At 41.5% G+C, this 19,036-nt stretch overlaps 1 protein-coding gene across 1 annotated transcript in view; it reads right to left on the bottom strand.

Moving 5' to 3' along the window:
* PAPPA2 (pappalysin 2) overlaps positions 1-19,036 on the bottom strand; it is a 150,459-nt gene that overhangs the window by 106,886 nt on the left and 24,537 nt on the right. The window contains exon 3 of the mRNA XM_070939233.1: positions 5,148-5,293. Within this exon, the coding sequence (XP_070795334.1) occupies positions 5,148-5,293 (146 nt within the window). The remainder of the gene's footprint in view (positions 1-5,147; positions 5,294-19,036) is intronic.

The following is a 19,036-nucleotide window of genomic DNA, read 5'->3' as shown; positions in this document are numbered from 1 at the left end:
TCAGCATCAGAAATTTTATAGTCAGTGTCCTTCATTTTAACATTCATTTCTGATTTAAATTCTTCCAGTTTAGCATCCGTTCTGATAATTGCTTCTGACAGACCAGACACCACAGTCATTAATTTATTAGTCACCTTGTCATATTTCTCTTGCACCACCTCTTTAATTTCATTAATCTCCTGCTTAATTTCCTGTTGTGACTTTTGAAATTTCTCATCCAGAGCCTGAGTAATAAAATCCTTTAAACTTTCAAAATCAAACTCTTTTTTCTGGCTCTGCTGGCTGAGAGGCTGCTGCTCAGATTTACGTGTGGGGGATTCCCCCCCCACCACCACCTTCCCTTCCTGTTTAGGCTTAGAAGCCATTCTGCCACGTAGACTAGCTTTTCTAAAAAAGGAGATCCTTTTTCCTTTTCCACCACCACAAAGTCCTCTAAAAAATTCCCCCAGGTTTAATCAAGTTGGGGATAAGATTTAAATTGAAGCAAGCTCAGGCTTATTTTAAAAGATTTTTTCCTCTTTTCTTTTTCCTCCTTGTTACAGACAGCGCAACTTTGTAGCTAGTTGAAGTAACATTATGAATCCACTCTCACTTTCAGCTTGTTAACGCTGAAGCCGGGCGCTTCTGTTATATGAAAATTCTTGTTGGAAATTCTGATGCAAACCTGAAACTTATTTAAAGGAGAAATTCACACAGACAAATGAGTTAAATGGGATTGTATTAGATTTTGAATCATTACATCACTTATGTGATTAAAATTTAGATAGGCCAAATTATCATCCACTGAAGCTGGCTACTATGCATCTCTTAATATTACTATAAGATGACAATTTTGTTATTTATTCTTTAACTCTAATAAGTTGAAGAAAATTCTTAAGCCTTTTCTTTGACTGCTGGAAAGAACATTTGTTATCAATTAATTATTCTAAAACTAAAAACTTGTTATGAAACCAGCATGCTAAAATGGACTTCAAAGGGACAATCATGGAACAAATGAAATACTTCAAGTAACTTGGTACTATCCTCTAAGATGCAATGGACTTTAACTTGCATGGCACAAAGTGCCCAGTGGATTGTAAGATTCCCCCAATTCCAGTTCTCCATATTAAGATTGGACTAAACAGTGTTTGGTGCAACAATGAGTAAGAATTTTTGATCTTTGGGAAAATTAAAATGTCATTCTTAATTTTTGTAGATAAATTCCTCTCATTTTGGAAGCACACATTCGGGAAGAAATTGCACCATTATGGTTTCTCTTTATCTACTATAAGCACAATGACTAACAATCATGCTGAACTAGACTCACACTGAGGACCCTAAATATAGATTGTCAGTCTCATCAGGAAGGATAATAAAATCAATCCATATAGGCATACAAATCTATAACAAAAGGCCAGCTGGGTACTTAGATCAGCTCAGCATTCTAAAATAGCATAGGATTAGGATGATGTAATTTGCACATTTCACTGTGCTCCAATTGGCAGTCTTTCAAAAAGAAGATACATGAAGATACCATATTCAGAGATTAAATTTGTCTATGTACTTCTAGGACAACCAAAACAATGATCTGTATTGCAACTCTGGCTTTTTTCCCTTTTTTTCCTACCACTACTGTAAAGATAAATTCTCAGATACAAAAAGGTTTTGCCTGATAGCAATTAAATCTGGCAGATTCTGCAAACTTTTATTAATCAGCAACTCAGTTATATTGTTATTGCATAGATAAGTCATGTAAAATGCATTGAAATGTACATTTGTTGTGATTATGAAACAAACTGGTAGGCAAATGAAGAACAAGAGTCATGTTTGTCCATCTATCTGTCAAAGTTACATAGCTGCATGTCTCACAAGAAATGACTATAACTTCTATAAGAATATAGGGGTTACTTGCAGGACTATCTCTTTCAGGTTGCTTCAACCCATGTATGCTCTGGGTGCCATCAGCTAAAGAGTGACAAGCTGGCAGAGCCCAGCAGAACAGCTTTTTCTATCATAGCACCCACCTTCTGGAATGCCATCCCTCCAAAGATCAGAAGGGACACATCCCTGTGGCCCTTTTGTAAGGTCTGAAGATAGGACTCTGTGTGTCAGCCTGGGATCCAAGTGTTGAATGGAGGCTCTTGTCTGGCTATGTTGAATCTTGGAGTCTGGCTCTGAGATCTTTTTACCGGCTTCTATGGATTTTATATTTCCGTACATTTTATTTTTTAACATTGCAAGTCACCCTAAGTCATATGTGTGAAACAGGCAGCCATATAAATCCAGTAAATTAAAAAAAAAATACTTCATTTAGTATATATTGCCTCCTCTGTAATAAAATAACCAAGTTGGCCTAACACTTTTATGTGACTTTTTCATCCAATTAACATAACAAAATCATCTTAAAAGGGGCTAATTTTTTCCCCAGCATAGTACATTTGACAGATTTTGATCAGAAGGGTCACCAACTTTATAAATTGAAGTTAGTACTGTGTTTCCCTGAAAATAAGACCCCTGTCTTATATTATTTTGAACCCTGAAATAAGCGCTTGGCCTTATTGCCATGTGCTCAAAAGCCCGATTGGGCTTATTATCAGGGGATGTCTTATTTTGGAGAAAACAGGGTCTAAGGGCCTGGTGGCTCAGCAGACTAATAACATTGTGATTAACAACAGCTGTCTGCAATTACTGTAAATTCGAATCTCACCAGGCTCAAGGTTGACTCAGCCTTCCATCCTTTCTAAAGTAGGTAAATTGAGGACCCAGTTTGTGGGGGCAATAAGCTGACTTTGTATAAATATACAAAAGTATGAAGGCTATTGCTTAACACACCGTAAGCCGCCCTGAGTCTCCGGAGAAGGACAGCATATAAATCAAATTATATATATATATATATATATGTGTGTGTGTGTGTGTGTGTGTATGTCTTTGGTTATTCGGGTTTTCTCCCGCATAAAATTGGAGGCGTCTTGGCAACGTTTCGACGACATCTCATTCGTCATCTTCAGGCTGGTGTTTTCGGCTTCGTGCTTCTAGGAGCAATGTGTGTGACCGCAGCTGTTTCTTCCTTTTAACTGCCAGTGGGGGTGTGAACTGATTGGGTGGGAGCTTGGCTGTGTTCTGATTGGGTGGAGGTGTGTTCTGATTGGTTGGGGGTTTGGCTGTGCTCTGATTGGATGGGGGGTTGGCTGTGCTCTGATTGGATGGGGGTGTGTTCTGTTTAGGTGGGGGCTTGGTTGTGCTCGTGTTAGTCTGAGTTGCAGGGGGATTTGAGCTGGTGAGCTGCATTGCTGTTGTTTGGCTTCGCGTTCGTAGTCGTGCCACATCTTCATGGTGGGTGTCAGTTTGCTTCATGTATGGATTGAAGGGATTTAAAGTGGCATATATATATATATGTCTTCTTAAGTTTTTGCGGGTGTGCATATGCAAAAAATTAAAATCTCAGGTGTTTTCCTGCATCATTATAAATAAGTTGGTTAAAATGTTTAAAATCCTGGTTAAAATCCCAGCTTAAAATCTTCTAAAAATCCTTACAGAGCACTCTGCAAGGTCCTTTAAAACCTCAGCTAAAATCCTACCAGTGACTTTAAAAGTTTTTCTTAAAGCAACGTTTCAACAGGCTCACAACCCTGTCATCTTCAGGCTCTGTTTCATGTAGAAGCTATGGGTTCTCTGTTGCGGGGCCGGAGCTGTTGCTTATCTATATTTGCTGCTGCTGACATATGCTGGCTAGCCTGCAACTCTGTGTTCCGATTGGAGGACAACAGTTTTTCTTCCTGCTTCCTCCTCCTAGCTGCTTGGCTCCGTGTTACAGGCCCAGCTTTCTCAGATTCTCTATTATTATCTGTCTGCTGTAGAGGGGAAAGGATTCTGGTAGGCATCACAGCACCCTTGATTGTTAGTTGAGATCTCAGCCTGTCTTCTGGCTCGTTCCTCTCTCTCTCCTTATTGCTAGCCACCCTCTGCAGAGCGGGAAGAATTCTGGCAGGCCTTGCAACACCACTGGTTGCTTGTTGGAATCTCTGCCTCTCTTCTGATGTTAACACTCGAGTTTCTCTCAGTGCAGGTCCCCAAATACTTGATAACCTAGAGGCGTCGTCTCGTCTGTTCATATTCTGTGGCCTCTTTTCAATTTTGATGGCCTCCCTGATTATTCTTTTGTTGAGATGTTCCTCTTTCGCCACTGTTCTGGTTTTATTAAAATCAATATTGTGTCCCGTGGCTTTCATGTGTTGTACCAAAGAAGAAGTTTGCTCTTCTTTCCTCACTGCATTTTTATGTTCTTCTAAACGCACACTTATTCGTCTATTAGTCTGTCCAATATAAGATGACTGACAGGAGGCACATGGCACTTCGTATATCCCCTGGTTTTCCAACTCAATTTTATCCTTAGGATTTCTCACCATCATCGATATTTTTCTATCTGTACGGAACACTGTTTTTATTTTTTGTTTCCGTAATATCTTACTAATTTTATCGGTGGTCCCTTTTATATAGGGCAGGATGGCAGTTCCCATATTCTGTTCTTCTTCTTGGGTTTTGCTCTGTCCTACTGTCCCTTGCTGGATTACAGTTCTAATTCTATTTTCATGGAACCCATTTTCCATTAATACTTCTGTGAGGGTCTTAAGCTCTGTTTGTATATGTGCCTCATCTACAAGACGTTTAGTTCTAGTGATTAAAGTTTTTGCCACTGAACCACTGAACCGATAAAATTAAAATTAAATTTGAAACAATTTTTGCCTTAACCCTGTCCATTCTGCCATCCACATTCCCAATATAACCCTCAGCCTGAAATGACTGCACATCACTGTGCTAGCCTAAACTGGGCTTATGCCATGAAGAAGGATAATGTTGTATCATTTTTTTAAAAAAAATATTTTTATCCTGTTTTTCATTTCTATCCAACTCAAGATAGTGAACATACCAATAAGCCTTAAGAGCCTCCTGTTTTCCCTACAACAATTAACCTGTGAGGTGAGTTGGGCCGAGAATATGACTGGCCCAAGGTCACCCAACTGGCTTTCATACCTAAAGCGGGAATACAACTCAAGGTCTTCTAATTTGTAGGCCAACACCTTAACCACTATAAGAAATTGGCTCTGTATCTATAACAAGTATATAATATGTACCAAAGTCAACTGATAAGCCTCAAGAGCTATACTTACCCAGGTGGCTGAGGGCATCCTTGTCCCAGGGCCAGGTTCCAGCACCAGCTAGCTCTTCTTGCACGGAGCTGGCAAAATAGATATTGACAAAGTGTGTGCTGTTCAGCTGAAGGACCTCCTTAAGTTCCTTCATGCTCATATAGGCCCTGCAGAGTTGGTAGAGGAAAGAGGTAAAAGTTAATAACTAAATAGATAAATCCCAATAAAATTTAGTTCCATTTAAATTGAACATCTTCATGAGTGGGACACGTGTGCTGCATATAGGCTGATCCATATTTAAACTCCAACATTTAAAGGGAATTCAAGCAAAAGTTACAGGCTGGAAAAATCTCTTTGTGAGTTTGGGAAAAGCTGGGGCCAGTCAGAATAAACAACAGTGGACTGATACATCTTTACATTACAGTTTGGGTGTTTTTTAGATCTATGTGGTTCTATGGTTCAGAGAATTATCTTTTCTTAATGCAGACCCAGGGGCATCCAAACAATCCCTTGATTCAGCAGTGGCTTGAAATAAAATATCATGCACAATATAGCATTAGAGCAAGAGACGAAAATGTTACAACAGAAGTAGGATAATATTAATTTTGTTACATCAAGGCTCCAGCTATTTGTGCCAAAGCCTGGCCACAATCTCTTCCCTTCTGATTTTGAGTTTCCAAGTAGGACCTTTTTCATGTCTCTGGTAGACCCTATTTGGATTGAGCTCCATCTTTTCTATCCATTCCCTGAAAGATCCACAACAAACTTTTCTCTCTCTGTTTCTTTCATTTCATTACAAATCATTCTAAGACTTTTTAAATTATTACTCTATAATAGCAAAAAAAAATAAAAAAAAAATTGAACAACTAGATGATGAAAAGTAGCATATTCCAGGCACAACCAATAAATACAACACAGATATGCAATCAGTAACCTTTTCACTTCATTTTAGACAATCAAGGCCTATGACATGTGCATCAATCAATAATTTCTTTAAAGTTCTGGTCTTTACATATATATGCCTACCCAGCTTGTTTATTCAGTATAATTTTACCAAATAAGATTAAAACATACAAGTTTACCATTGCTTCTGTTATATAAAGGGAGAAGTGGGGACTCTCTAACATGGAACCTAATCAATTATTTCCAGATTTTCACAGCATATTTCCCCCATTTTCCAGCTCTTTTTCTTTTGTATCTCGTCAATGCATCCACAAGATCAAGTTAAGCCATCAATGGCAGAAGATTCATTTCCAAAAGCTTTTGGGGTTTGTTTTGATATTCTCTTACTCCCAATAAATAGTAAAAAAATAATAATAATAATCCACAGCTTTTCAATGAAAGCTTTTCCTCTGTTTTACATCTCTTCTTTTCAACTTGAGAAGTTAAAATTTCTATCATTGTTAAAAAGAAACAGAAGCCTCACTGCTCATCTCCCATTCTAGTATCAGGTTTCAGCTTCTGTGCAACCACAGGTTTGCAATCTACCAGAAACAGCAAAAGGGGAAAAAGGAGAATGAGAGCAGAATGAGCTGAAATACAATTGAGCAAATAAAAATAATGCAAACACTTCTGATAAGCAACAGCAATAATACTCTTGACAATGGAGGGGGGAATCGTAACTTGCTTTTTATTAACTACAGCAGGTTACCAGGGCTGCTTTCAATCTTCCTACTAGCAGTGTTTGAGCCAGATTGATATAGCAATTAAGGCACCAGACTAGAAACTGGGAGGAGACTGTAAGGTCTAGTCCCACTTTAGGCACAAAGCCAGCTCAGTGACCTTGGAAGCCTGTCCCCCTCACTCAGCTCTAGGAAGCAAGCATGGGCAAACCACTTCTAAAAAAACTTTACCAAGAAAACTCTAGGGACTAGTCCCGGCATTGCCAGAAGTCAAACACTAACTCAAATATATGTGTGTACATGTATGTTTGTGGCAGTGGTGGGTTTCAATTTTTTTTACTACTAGTTCTGTGGGTGTGGCTTGGTGGGCGTGATGTGGCTTGGTGGGCATGGCTTGGTGGACATGGCAGGGAAAAGATACTGTAAAATATCCATTCCCTCTCCAATCCAGGGGAAGGTTACTGCAAAATCCCCATTTCCTCCCTATCAGCTAGGACATGGGAGGCAGAGAATAGATGGGGGTGGGGCCAGTTAGAATTTTTACTACCGGTTCTCTGAACTACTCGAAGTTTCTGCTACCAGTTCTCCAGAACTGGTCAGAATCTGCTGTGTGAACATACACAGAACCTGTTGTGTGTACATGCACACAGACAGACACACTAACTTTATTAAGGCAGTACCTTCACATATAGATTTCAACATGGGAGTGAAGAGCCTTTTTCTCTCTAAGGCTCTTGAGTCTGCAGTAGAGAGTCTTTGTCTACGTGCAGAGCTTAAGGTATGAAATCTCACAGGGTGCCAGGATACAAACAAGCTTTCACATGTACACTGCAGACAAAAGTTGTATCATGAACAACTAGCTTCTCACCAACTACTCAGCCCAATATAGGGAACAGAAAAGTTACTTCCTGCTGCTTTCAACTAGAGATTTCTGCACAAACCTTTTATGTGAACAGGGCTCCAATTAGAGGGATTTTAATGCCTACGATACATCCCATTCCCTCTTTCCTCTTCTTTGCCCATATTACTGGGCCACAATTTTTTTAAAAAAAGTTTTGCTTCCTGAAAAATTTTTGGTGATTATGATAGACTTCTTCAAATAGAACACAAATATAATTCCAGAATGGCTGTATCATGTAGGAATCTTGAAAATATAAAATTAACTTTTAATGACTATAAAGTATTTAATTGCATAATGTTTCTGGCATGCTGCATGAGTTCAACAGGGCCCAAAATGTTGATTGTTATTTGTATTCAATATCCACTGTATCTTGCTGCAGTCTCCAACAATAATCAGCCAGCACTGATGAATTCCACTTGTCCTGATACTGTTTTTACATTGTGGCAGTATCCTGGTGAAACCTTTCACCATGTTCATCACTGACTGCATCTAGATTTTTGGAAAAGAAGTCCAAGTGTAAATGCAAAAAAATAATTCTTCAGTGGTGTTGTATGCTGTAAGAGGTTTATCAGCCAGCTAAATGTAGTTTGGTACTCTGTTGTTGCCAAGAAATGGACGTTGTCCTACCTGAACGTCCCTTTTATGCTCGATGCGCCGCCAATCCTACTTCTGGGATCTTGATTGATGATTGGATGTACTGAGTGCCTATCAATGTTTCTGCAGCCTTGGTACCGCTCCTTGCACGTTAACCCTTCAGTCTTTTTCACGAAGCAGATAACGAGGACGACATCAACCCATCTTCAGGAACATCCAAACGCAGGATCACATAGCCAACGCTGCAGATTAGGAGACAAAAGAAAACACACACACTACCCATAGCAGCAATGGTCGACTAGCAGGTGGGCCGGATTGGCGGCGCATCGAGCATAAAAGGGACGTTCAGGTAGGACAACGTCCATTTTCCTGACTCGATGCGCCGCCAATCCTACTTCTGGGACATACCCAAGTTCACCCATTGTCTGGGAGAGGTCGATCCATTGTCTGTCCATGGTGGAAATTACAGATTGTAATACATGTCTGCCAAAGGCAGCATCAGCAGAAGCAAAAATGTCCAAACGATAGTGGCGGACTAAAGAAGACAATGATGACCAAGTTGCCACCTTACAAATGTCAGCAATAGACGCCTGGGTAGCCGAAGCCGCTGAAGTTGCGGCACTTCGAGTGGAATGGGGAACAATGCCACCGGGCACAGCCCTTCGCTGTAAATGGTAAGCAGCTGATATACAGGCTTTAAGCCACCTACCCACAATATGAGAAGAGACTTTCTGTCCCATGGAAGCTGGTAAGAAGGACACCAGCAAGGCCTCAGTTCGTCTAAAGGAGGCGGTACATTTAATATAACGCCGTAAGGCTCTACGGACATCTAAAGTATGCCACCTTTTCCCTAAAGGGTGGGGGGGGGTCAGGGCAGAAATTAGGAAAAGCAATCTCCTGACCTCTATGAAATTTAGAGTTCACTTTGGGTATGAAGGCCGGATCTAGTCGGAGAACGACTCTATCAGGAAAAAATACACAGAGATCTGGGCGAATAGACAGAGCAGCAATCTCCGAAACTCTCCTAGCCGAAGTTACTGCTAGAAGAAAGGCCATTTTTAGAGTCAAATTACATAACGAGGTTGAAGCCAAAGATTCAAATGGGTCAGATGTAAGAGCTTGTAAAACTAACGTCAAATTCCAAGTCAGAAAACGGTGTATCACCGGAGGTGACAAATTGACTGCTCCTCGTAAAAAAGCCTTAATGTTTGAATTTTGCGAGAGAGGTTGATGACCTCACCAGTCAAGACAGTGGCCAAGGCCGCCACTTGCGTCAAAGTGTAGAAGGAGCCAAACCTTTGTCCAGACCAGATTGAAGGAACTGTAAAATTTCAGATATTGTTGGTGAAGTAGGATCGACAAGCTTGGTAGCACACCATCTGGCAAAGGAGGACCAGGATGCGTTATAAATCCGAATAGTTGAGGGACGCCTAGCTGCCTGAATAGTTGAAATGATATCTGATGGAATATTATCCTTCCTTAGGATAATGCATTCAAGTGCCAAACGGTCAACTTTAACAAGTCTGAACCTGGATGTTGAACAAGTCCTTGCAGAGGGATCGACTGGTCCTGGGAATTCGCCACGGTGGTTCCACTGACAGACTCTTTAGATCGGTGAACCACGTCCGTCTCGGCCAAGAAGGCGCTACCAGAAGAATTTCGGCCTTTTCCAAAAGAATCTTCCGGATAACTCTTGGTAGAATTGGAATTGGGGGAAAGGCATACAGAAGGCCTATCGGCCATGGGCACCGAAGAGCATCGTGACCTTCTGCGGTTGGAGATGGGAATCTGGTGAAATACCTGGAAAGCTGAGCGTTCCGAGGACTCGCGAAGAGGTCCACACTCGGAGTTCCGAACCTGGGGGAGAGGCTGTGAAATAGTCGGGGATGTAGCTGCCCCTCTGAGGGATCTAGATGTTCCCTGCTGAGGTAATCGGCCCGCAAATTGCTGGTGCCAGAAATGTGTTCTGCTTTCAGTGAAAGAACATTGTCTTCTGCCCAAGCCATCAGCCGTTCTGTCTCTGCCATCAGGTCCCTGGAACGCGTGCCTCCCTGTCTGTTGACATGGGCCTTCATGGCCACATTATCCATCAGAATTAAGACGTGCTTGTTGTACACATGGGTCTGGAAGGACAAGTGCAAGTCGAACCGCACGAAGTTCCAAGAAGTTGATACTGTGCCATAGATCGGACGGAGCCCAAGTGCCCTGTGCAATGTGTGAGTCCAGATGGGCCCCCCAACCATGAAGGCTGGCATCCGTCATTATGGTGACAAGATGTGGTTCCAGAAACACAGTCCTGCATTGCAGAGCTGTGGATTCCCACCAGCGCAGCGATTTCTTGACGCTGGTCGGAACTATCACTTTGAGTAAAGAATCTGCCTGTCCCAACCTTTGAAATGGCAGGAGGAACCACTGAAGGAGGCGAAAATGACGACAAGCCCACGGCACTATTTGAATGCATGAGATGAACTTTCCCAACAATTGGGATAATAGCAGAACAGTCACTTTTGGTTGAAGAATCACCTGTCAAACCAGGTCCCTTATACTCGCTTGGCGATCCGGGGACAGGAAGATCATTCCTTGAAGGGAATCTATAACAGAGCCCAGCTGAAAAATACGAGACGTTGGAATCAACGTCTCTTTGGAAGGTTGAGTACAAATCCATGGCACTGTAGAGCCTGAAAGACTGCCTGCCTGTAGATGCTCGCTTGCGTCTTGGAAGATGACAGGATCAACAGATTGTCCAGGTAACAGACCATGCGGATGGAGCGCTCCCGCACAGACGCCATTAGAGCTGCTAGTATTTTCGTGAACATCCGAGGCGCCGATGAAAGTCCAAATGGCATGGCCCTGTATTGAAAATGGCATCCTTCGAAGGCAAAACGTAGGTATCGTCTGTGCTCTGGGTGAATAGGTATGTGAAGATAAGCCTTCTTTATGTCTACAGATTGCATCAGGTCTCCCCGTCAAATGCATGCTAGAATTGTTTGAAGCGAATGCATTTTGAAACGTCGATATAAAATGAAGAGATTCAGGTCCTTGAGGTTTAGTATACCCCTCCAGCCTCCCGAACTTTTGGGAACCAGGAACAAAATCGAATAGTAGCCGGTCCGAAGTTGGTCGTTGGGAACCGGCTCTATGGCTTCTATCTCTAACAAGTGTTGAATCTCTAGAAGCATAAGTTGACGTTTCAGGGGATTCTCTGACGTGGGACATGGAAGAAAACGATCCAACGGGCAGGAGATGAACTCCAGTTTGAGGCTATGTGTGACAGTGTGAAGAATCCAGGCATCTGTGGAAGTGGTCTCCCACTAATGGTAAAATGCCTGAGGACGGCCCCCCACCTGAACGAGAGGCAGGAAGTCATTTGCCTCGATGGAAGGCTTTCGAGCCAGAACCACGGAAGGGTCTACGGAAGTTGGTCTGGCGTCTTCCTCGGTCACGAAAGACAGGCCTACCTGCAGAGGAGAAATATCCCTGATTGTAGGATCGGTTGAAATAGGATCCAATGTTGCCAGAGTCAGTGTTGTGGCCCTGCCCTCTGAGCCTATCTCATCGGAGGAAGAAAGCTCCGAACATGAGGGAGAGGAGTCAGCCAGGCCTCCCTCTCCAGGCCCCTCCCCTCTGGCACTGTCTCAGGTGCCGGCCGAGGGAGAGGAGATTAGCCAGGAGCCAGGTGTCTCGGATGAGAGCGAAGAAGGACAGCCGTCATTCCTGGTTGCACGCCAACGAAGACGTGATAAACAGTTGCAGCAGTTAAGGAGGCGTGCTAGGGATTAGAACTGAGTCACTGGACCACACCCCAGAGACTATATAAGAGAGGGTGGTGGCTGGTAAAACTCCGTGACGAACAAAAGCTAACTTTGGCTAGTCACTTGAACAACGTCTGAAGCTGCCGAAAGGGATATTGTTTTGCTGGACTATTTGCAATGTGTATGTAATTTTATGTTATCTGTTGCAGTAAAAGCTCTTGGCAGACGGTGCTTATATTGCTGCCAAGTTTGAGATAACGACCTGTGTGCATGCCAAGTACTTTCTTAACCCTCGGCTGGCTGTGTTTGTGTGTGTGTGTAGACGGGGACAGATCAGTCGGCCTGAAAGGACTGCCGGCCGTAAGGAGAAACTCTTCGATCCAATCTCCTGAATGACGTAGGAAGAATCTTTCTCTTGTCGTGGCCCTCTATGAGGATGGCGTCCAAGGCCGTCTCAAATAGTGAAGGGCCCTTGAATGGTGCAGTAGTAAGTGTCCACTTGGACTTGTTGTCAGCTCGCCAATGTCGGAGCCACAATGGACGGCGAGAAACTACAGATGAAGTGAGGGCCCGTGAAGCAAACTTCGCTGCATCCAGGGAAGCATCTGCCGCAAATTCGGCAGCAGCAATCAGTTTTGTGATATCTTGTTGTATTCTAGCCTCCTCTGGGGGCACCCTGTCTCTTAATTGGCGAAGCCAAATAAGGGATGCCCTATTAAAAAATGAAGCAGCAGTAGCCGCTCGAATTGCCCATGCTGCCTCTTGATGCGTTTTTTTTTTATATATACGAGAGCTCAGCACGCTTGTCTTCCATTCGCAGCCCGTCCCCAACATCACCAGCCAGAATCGAAGAAGAGACAAGGCTAGCCACAGGCTCATCGACAGACGGTAACTGAAGCAATGACTCTAGGTCTGGGGCGGCACAATACATCCGCTTGTCATGGCCAGAAGGGCCAGCCAAGGAGCCAGGACGTTCCCAAGGTCACTGAATCACCTGAGCAAATAAATCAGGAAATGGAATATAATCGTGCTCAGGTTGAGGCATTTTAAACAATGAATCAGACATGGATGGCTGGTCTTGTGAAGAGGAAGGAGGATCAATGACTTTGCCCATATTAGAGGCTACCTTAGCCTTACGCAACAAGGAAGAAAAAAGAGCAGGTTTGAAAAGACCTGGAAAGGGAGACTTGTCAGATAAAGGCTCATCATCTTCAGACATGTCAAAGTCATCAAAATAATCTTCCCCATAATCAGAGCCTTCCACGCCATGGGCGGTAGAGGCCGACTTAGATGTAGATGGTTGAGGTACAGATGTAGAGGGCATTGGCCTTGCTGAAGCCACAGTTAGAGGCTGCGTTGAAGAATGTTGAAAAGCAGACTGCAAAACATTGGTAAATGCTTGAGAAAGCATGGCTTGAAAATCAAACACCTGACCTGGGGCAGCTGTAGTCATCAGTTGAGGTTGTGAAGCAGAGGTAACAGTGACAGGATCTGGAGCCCCAGATGGCAACTGTACCTGTGGAGATGGCTGGTGAATATGATCACCCTGCGTACAGATCAGATTATGGCCTGGAGGCACAAAAATAACGTCTCCCTGAGACCAAACAGGAAAATTGGATTCTTGAGGATCAGATAGAGGAGGCACAGAAGGCTGGGCCAGATTATCCCCCGTATGCAAGGGGGAAGGCTCCTCAAATTGCAAAGCAACCTGAGCCTTGTTACACTGCTTTTCTAGAGCATTGTGGCATCTGATAACATGTTTGTCCATAACACTGCCACTGGAATAGGCTTAGCCACTGTTTTAGAAACACCTCTGGTTTTGGCCTTACGTTTCCCTGCGGGTTTAGGGGAAGGAACCCTACGAGGGGAAGCCTCCCGTTCAATGTCTGAGGAGATAGGAGAATCTGCCATCACTCCACAAGAGACCCAAAATCAATATTATAATAATTCAATATTTTTATGATTTTGAATTAATTAATTTTTTTAAAAATATATAAAAGAACTAATCAATAGTAAATAACAATAAATGAGCACTTCCCTTCCACCAATGGATAAAACTGGCAGTTTGAAGGGCGATACGGTGGCTGCAGAACTCTGTAGCTGTCAATGAAGGTCCCTCAGCAAAATGGCGACCGGAGCAAAGCACTGAGGAAAAAAATCAACTATGCCACACCTCATGAAAGGGAGAAAAAAACACAAGAATTATCAACCAAATTAACAGAATTCGATAAGTATATGTGGCAACAAAACCATTATTCCACAATTTCATACAGACAAGGCAAAAATGACAGAGACATCCAGGATGAATTCAAACATAAAAAAATGGCAGGAAAATAACCAACGTCACGAAATCCAAGAATATCAGCAGGGTATGCTCCTGATGGGCAGGGACCCTGAAAGCCGCCCTTGATACCGAACCTTTTATATAACCGAAGCGGTTATATTGGTAAACCAACCAGCGGAACCACCAGCAGCACCCTCGGGGATTCAGGAACGCGCCTCTCAGCCGGCAAATATTAAAGCTGCCACTAGCCTTACACATAGATCTCCAGTCCGGCACTCCGCTCCTCGTCCAGCGCTCCGTCCCCACAGCCGGGCTGCTTAAATAAGCGCCTCTCAGCGAGGATTAGATCGGGCTGGATCAGCAGTTTAATTACTAACCGAAAACTGCCACTCGTGCTTCACAGTGACGGGGGGAAATAGAAAATGGCGGATCGGCAGTTAAACAGAAAAAGCCGAATACCGCTGCTCCGGAAATAACTCAAATGTTCCCCAACGTAGCTCCCAGCGAAACACCACAAAAAAATTTGAAAAACGAATCATCAACAAAAACAGAATTAATAATTCAGTCTAGAGCATAGGCACTCAGGTGTACTCTGTTCCACTGAGTGAAAAAGACTGAAGGGTTAACGTGCAAGGGGCGGTACCAAGGCTGCAGAAACATTGATAGGCACTCAGTACATCCAATCATCAATCAAGATCCCAGAAGTAGGATTGGCGGCGCATCGAGTCAGGAAAATATTCTCAACGACATCCTTGAATGCTTTCCAGGTGGTTTTCTCTGGCCCAACCAACAAATCTTTAAACCATTTGTCTTTAACAATGGACAGTATCTGATCTTATGCCTTCCTTAATCTTGGAATCAGTTAATCTTGGAAACATCTGTCTCAAATAAGAAAAACCTTCACCTGCCTTGTCCATTATTTTCACAAAATTTTTCATCAGTCCAAGTTTTATGTGAAGTGGAAGCCAAAATATATTGAGTCAATAAATAGTTCACATGCCACATTTTCTGGCTCTAGAACCAAATTCTTTCAAAGTGACCATTTCATTTTAATGTAATTAAATAATTACATAATTCACATATGTAACTATGTTATTGGTTACCAGCGAAAAATCCATAAGATACACTTTTAAGGGCTTCATGTGGATCTACTGACCACACGAAGTCCTTATAAACAGAGGAACACTGACACTGATGTTTCCTAAACTTAGTTGAAAATGTTACCTAGCTAGGTAACAAAATATTTGGAAACCAATCTACAAGCTCAGAGAACGAACCTCTACCCTCATATACCTAAACGTTTTCAGGAAGCAAAATCTTTGTTATCTGATAGAAACTATGGAGAAATTATCAAGGGGATATACGTGAATGGAGCAAATGCAGGGTCAAAATACTTTTGGCTTGTCCATTTACAGTTTTGACCTCAAGATCTCATAGGTCAAAAGAATATAGTACAAGGGCTATGTAGAAAGATCATAATCAACCCATAACCATTGCTGAAAACTAAATCAATGTATAATAATTTCATTTCATCCATTATGGAACTCACTCTCCGAATGGCAAACATTCGGTCATTCTATGCACAATGACAAGTCTTGGTTTTTTAGACTCTCAACAAACATTTGCTAAGTTCTAAATCCTTCAAGTTCACAGGCTAACGTTTTTATCTATCAGAAATAAAAATCTTGTCAGATAAAATTAAATAAAATATACCCAATGCACAGATCAATACAGAATACAAAGCATTAATTTCAAAAATCAAAAGGGCCCAATCTCTGTAAATCTATCATTTTGTCAGTCTCAATATGTGGCAGACTTGATGAAAACCACTGCTATCATTTCTTTGGGAATTATTTTTTTTAAAATAGGCATACTTGCTTATCACAAAGTTAATGTAACATCTGGTTTGGCTCTGAATTAAATTGTGGAACTGGGTGTGATCTCTCATCAGAGTGAATTTAGCAATCCTAGTGATGAAAGCTTATGAAATGGGATCTGGCAAGAATTTCAGCTCAATTCTTTGGTCACTTATTAACTTATTTTCGATGAAATAATTATAAAATGGAAAATGACAAGACATACTGATCTTGCCTTCTAATCCAAAAATCTTTCCCATGTCTAAAACAGTATATAATAAGAGGGAGCTCAAAGCATTTTTATTGCTATAGAAAGATTACCCATTCTTCACGGATGAATGGAAGACAAGCAAAACAAAAGAAATGTCTCTCTGTCTCATTCCTACTCAGTAGTTGTTAACTCCTACATATTCTGAATAAAATTAATAAAATAACCAGTGGCAAAATAAATAGGACTGTTCAAAACAGGCTTTACAGAATAAGAAACTCCCAATCGGGATTATGCTCTTTTCTGGCAATTTCTCACCTATGTGAGGTGATTTTGTCAAGGGATTCACTAGGGCTCAAAAAATTGTTTAATTAACTGGCTCCTTGAAAAAATGATGCTAACTAAATTATTTTTAATTAAGAGGAAATAAAAGAATTTTTAGTACAGTATAGCTATTTTAGTCATTGGGACTCAGGTGCCATATCAATTTATTATCATAGTTGGTTGCACAGTCAGCTGATGTATAGAATTGGCCTTTTTATCCACCTATCTAGTCATTTCCAAGAACAAGAAGATGCTGTTATTTGATGATGTTAAATGTATCTACAAAAATTACACAAATGCATGCATTTATACACACATGCAAAAAAGTTGCTAGAAATTTGCTTGAAAAATCCACACTCAATAAAGTATATTCTGAGATAAACCTTTCAATTGTAACTTTGAATGGCCTGTAGGTGATGTCACAACTGCCAAAAATCCATCCCCATTCTCTTTTGCATCTGGATGTAATTTTAAAATAGAAGCAATATTAATTACATATTCTTGACAGACTCCAAATTCCATATGCCAAATTCAAAGTCAGGGGTCCCTACTTCCATCTGCAAATAGGTATTCCTTGAAATGAATTGCCCCTTCAAACTCCACAGTCTCCCAACCCTTGTCCTTAAATGAAGAAGCAGCAGGTGTTCCAGGTTTTACTTGGCCTACATCCTTCTTACTCTTTGGAGATTCATCTAAAGTAAGAGGATGTGAAAGATGGTGGGAAAGAAACAGGAGAGGAGAATTCAGTTTAGGTAAGAAAAGGTAATAAGACCAGAAGGAAGCATTTCAAAGAGATTCCACTGACTCACTATTAGTTAGCCAGGAAATGTACTCTTTCATTTTTTTTAAGATTATGTTTTTGCCCCAATATTTAAAAAGCCTTTCTGAAATTCATGTAGTTCTCATTCGTGTTTGACAGCTATGTGAGGCTTGGCAGAAGAAACTCATTCTATCTTTCCTACATATAGATTTATTTTCCCAGTAGTAGGGAACACTATGTAACAAATCCAGTAACTGCTACTACAGATTTTCCCTCACATGTACAGGGTGAGGGAAACAAGAATATGTTTGTATGAACAGAAAATGTGTGGCCTATATTTCAACAAATGACAAACAATTAACTAAAACAACCACTGAACTCGTAAGATTTTATTTATAGGAAATCTACTGATTATGCAACTACATAGAAATGCCCAAATACAGGTTAGGTTGTGCCTGAGCCATCTTTTCATGCCAATACCATTTTTTTTTAAAAAAAGAGTGAAGCAAGGTTGTATATTTGCCCTTCTCTTTTTAAATGTTTATATTCATGCCATAATTAAAGCTCTTGAAAACACTGATTGCTGTCTGCTCAAATTGGGCATCAATCTATCTTAATACTATACAGTATTAAACTCCCCAAATTTAGTAGTGCATTAAAGTAAATACAACTCACCCAAAAGCCACCCAGCTGTATTTTTGTTATAATACACTAACCCTATGTCATACATAAGACACAGTAATTTTTTAGAAATTTCTGAAGCTATGATGAGCCACACAGGCAGCCAGAGGATATTGATAAGGGAAAAGAAAGCACAAGGCACAAGCAGTTATACTTATCTGTTATAGCAGGGGTGTCAAACTCGTGTCGTCACAGAGGCGTCACGTGACGTATCACAACTTTTTTTCCCTTTCGCTAAACCTGGTGTGGGCGTTGCCAGCATGTGACGCATCCGTGAGTTTGACAGCCCTGTTTTATGGGAACAGCTCTTCTTGGCTGGTCTGCTGTTAGTGAGGAACCTCAATGAGACAAGAACCTGAAATCATTTAAGGCACACTTGAGATTCCCACTGTATTGAAAGAGTCAATTCTCCAATACATCAAAGTATAACTGAATTCTTGTGTCAGACTTTGTTTGTGGTGATGCTGTGGAGACTAAGGAGAGTAATTTGGAAACTCCTGAGCAAGAGTATTCTGAAAACGTGCATGAGGTGGCTAAAATCTGTGTTTAATCTTAAAATCTCAATAGAAGATGAATCTTACAACATACAAGCCTGTGATACATGACACATGTATAAAAGGGGCAAAGTTTGTGGCACAATAGTGTAACTCTCACTGAATCACTGCCTTCCCTCCCCAACAACACATCTGTATATACTGATGGCCATAGGTCCAAACCCAATGATTCTTCTAGTAACTTCATATGTTATAGAAGTTAAGTAAAAGGGAAGATAGGAAGGAACTGCAGGACCTCGTTCCCTCCTATAATACTTGGGGGGGGGCATGTTCATCCAATATTTCCTTTTAGGATTGCCCAGAGAATGAGGATCAGAATCATCATAAAACAGAATCCTCCAACCTCCGACTCCCTTGAGTGCTCTAAAAGAATA

The sequence above is a fragment of the Pituophis catenifer genome, unplaced genomic scaffold, assembly GCF_029215685.1.
Source record: "Pituophis catenifer annectens isolate HBS135680 unplaced genomic scaffold, rPitCat1.0.hap2 SCAF_3, whole genome shotgun sequence".
NCBI lineage: Eukaryota > Metazoa > Chordata > Lepidosauria > Squamata > Colubridae > Pituophis > Pituophis catenifer.
This window is presented reverse-complemented; position numbering and strand designations above follow the sequence as displayed.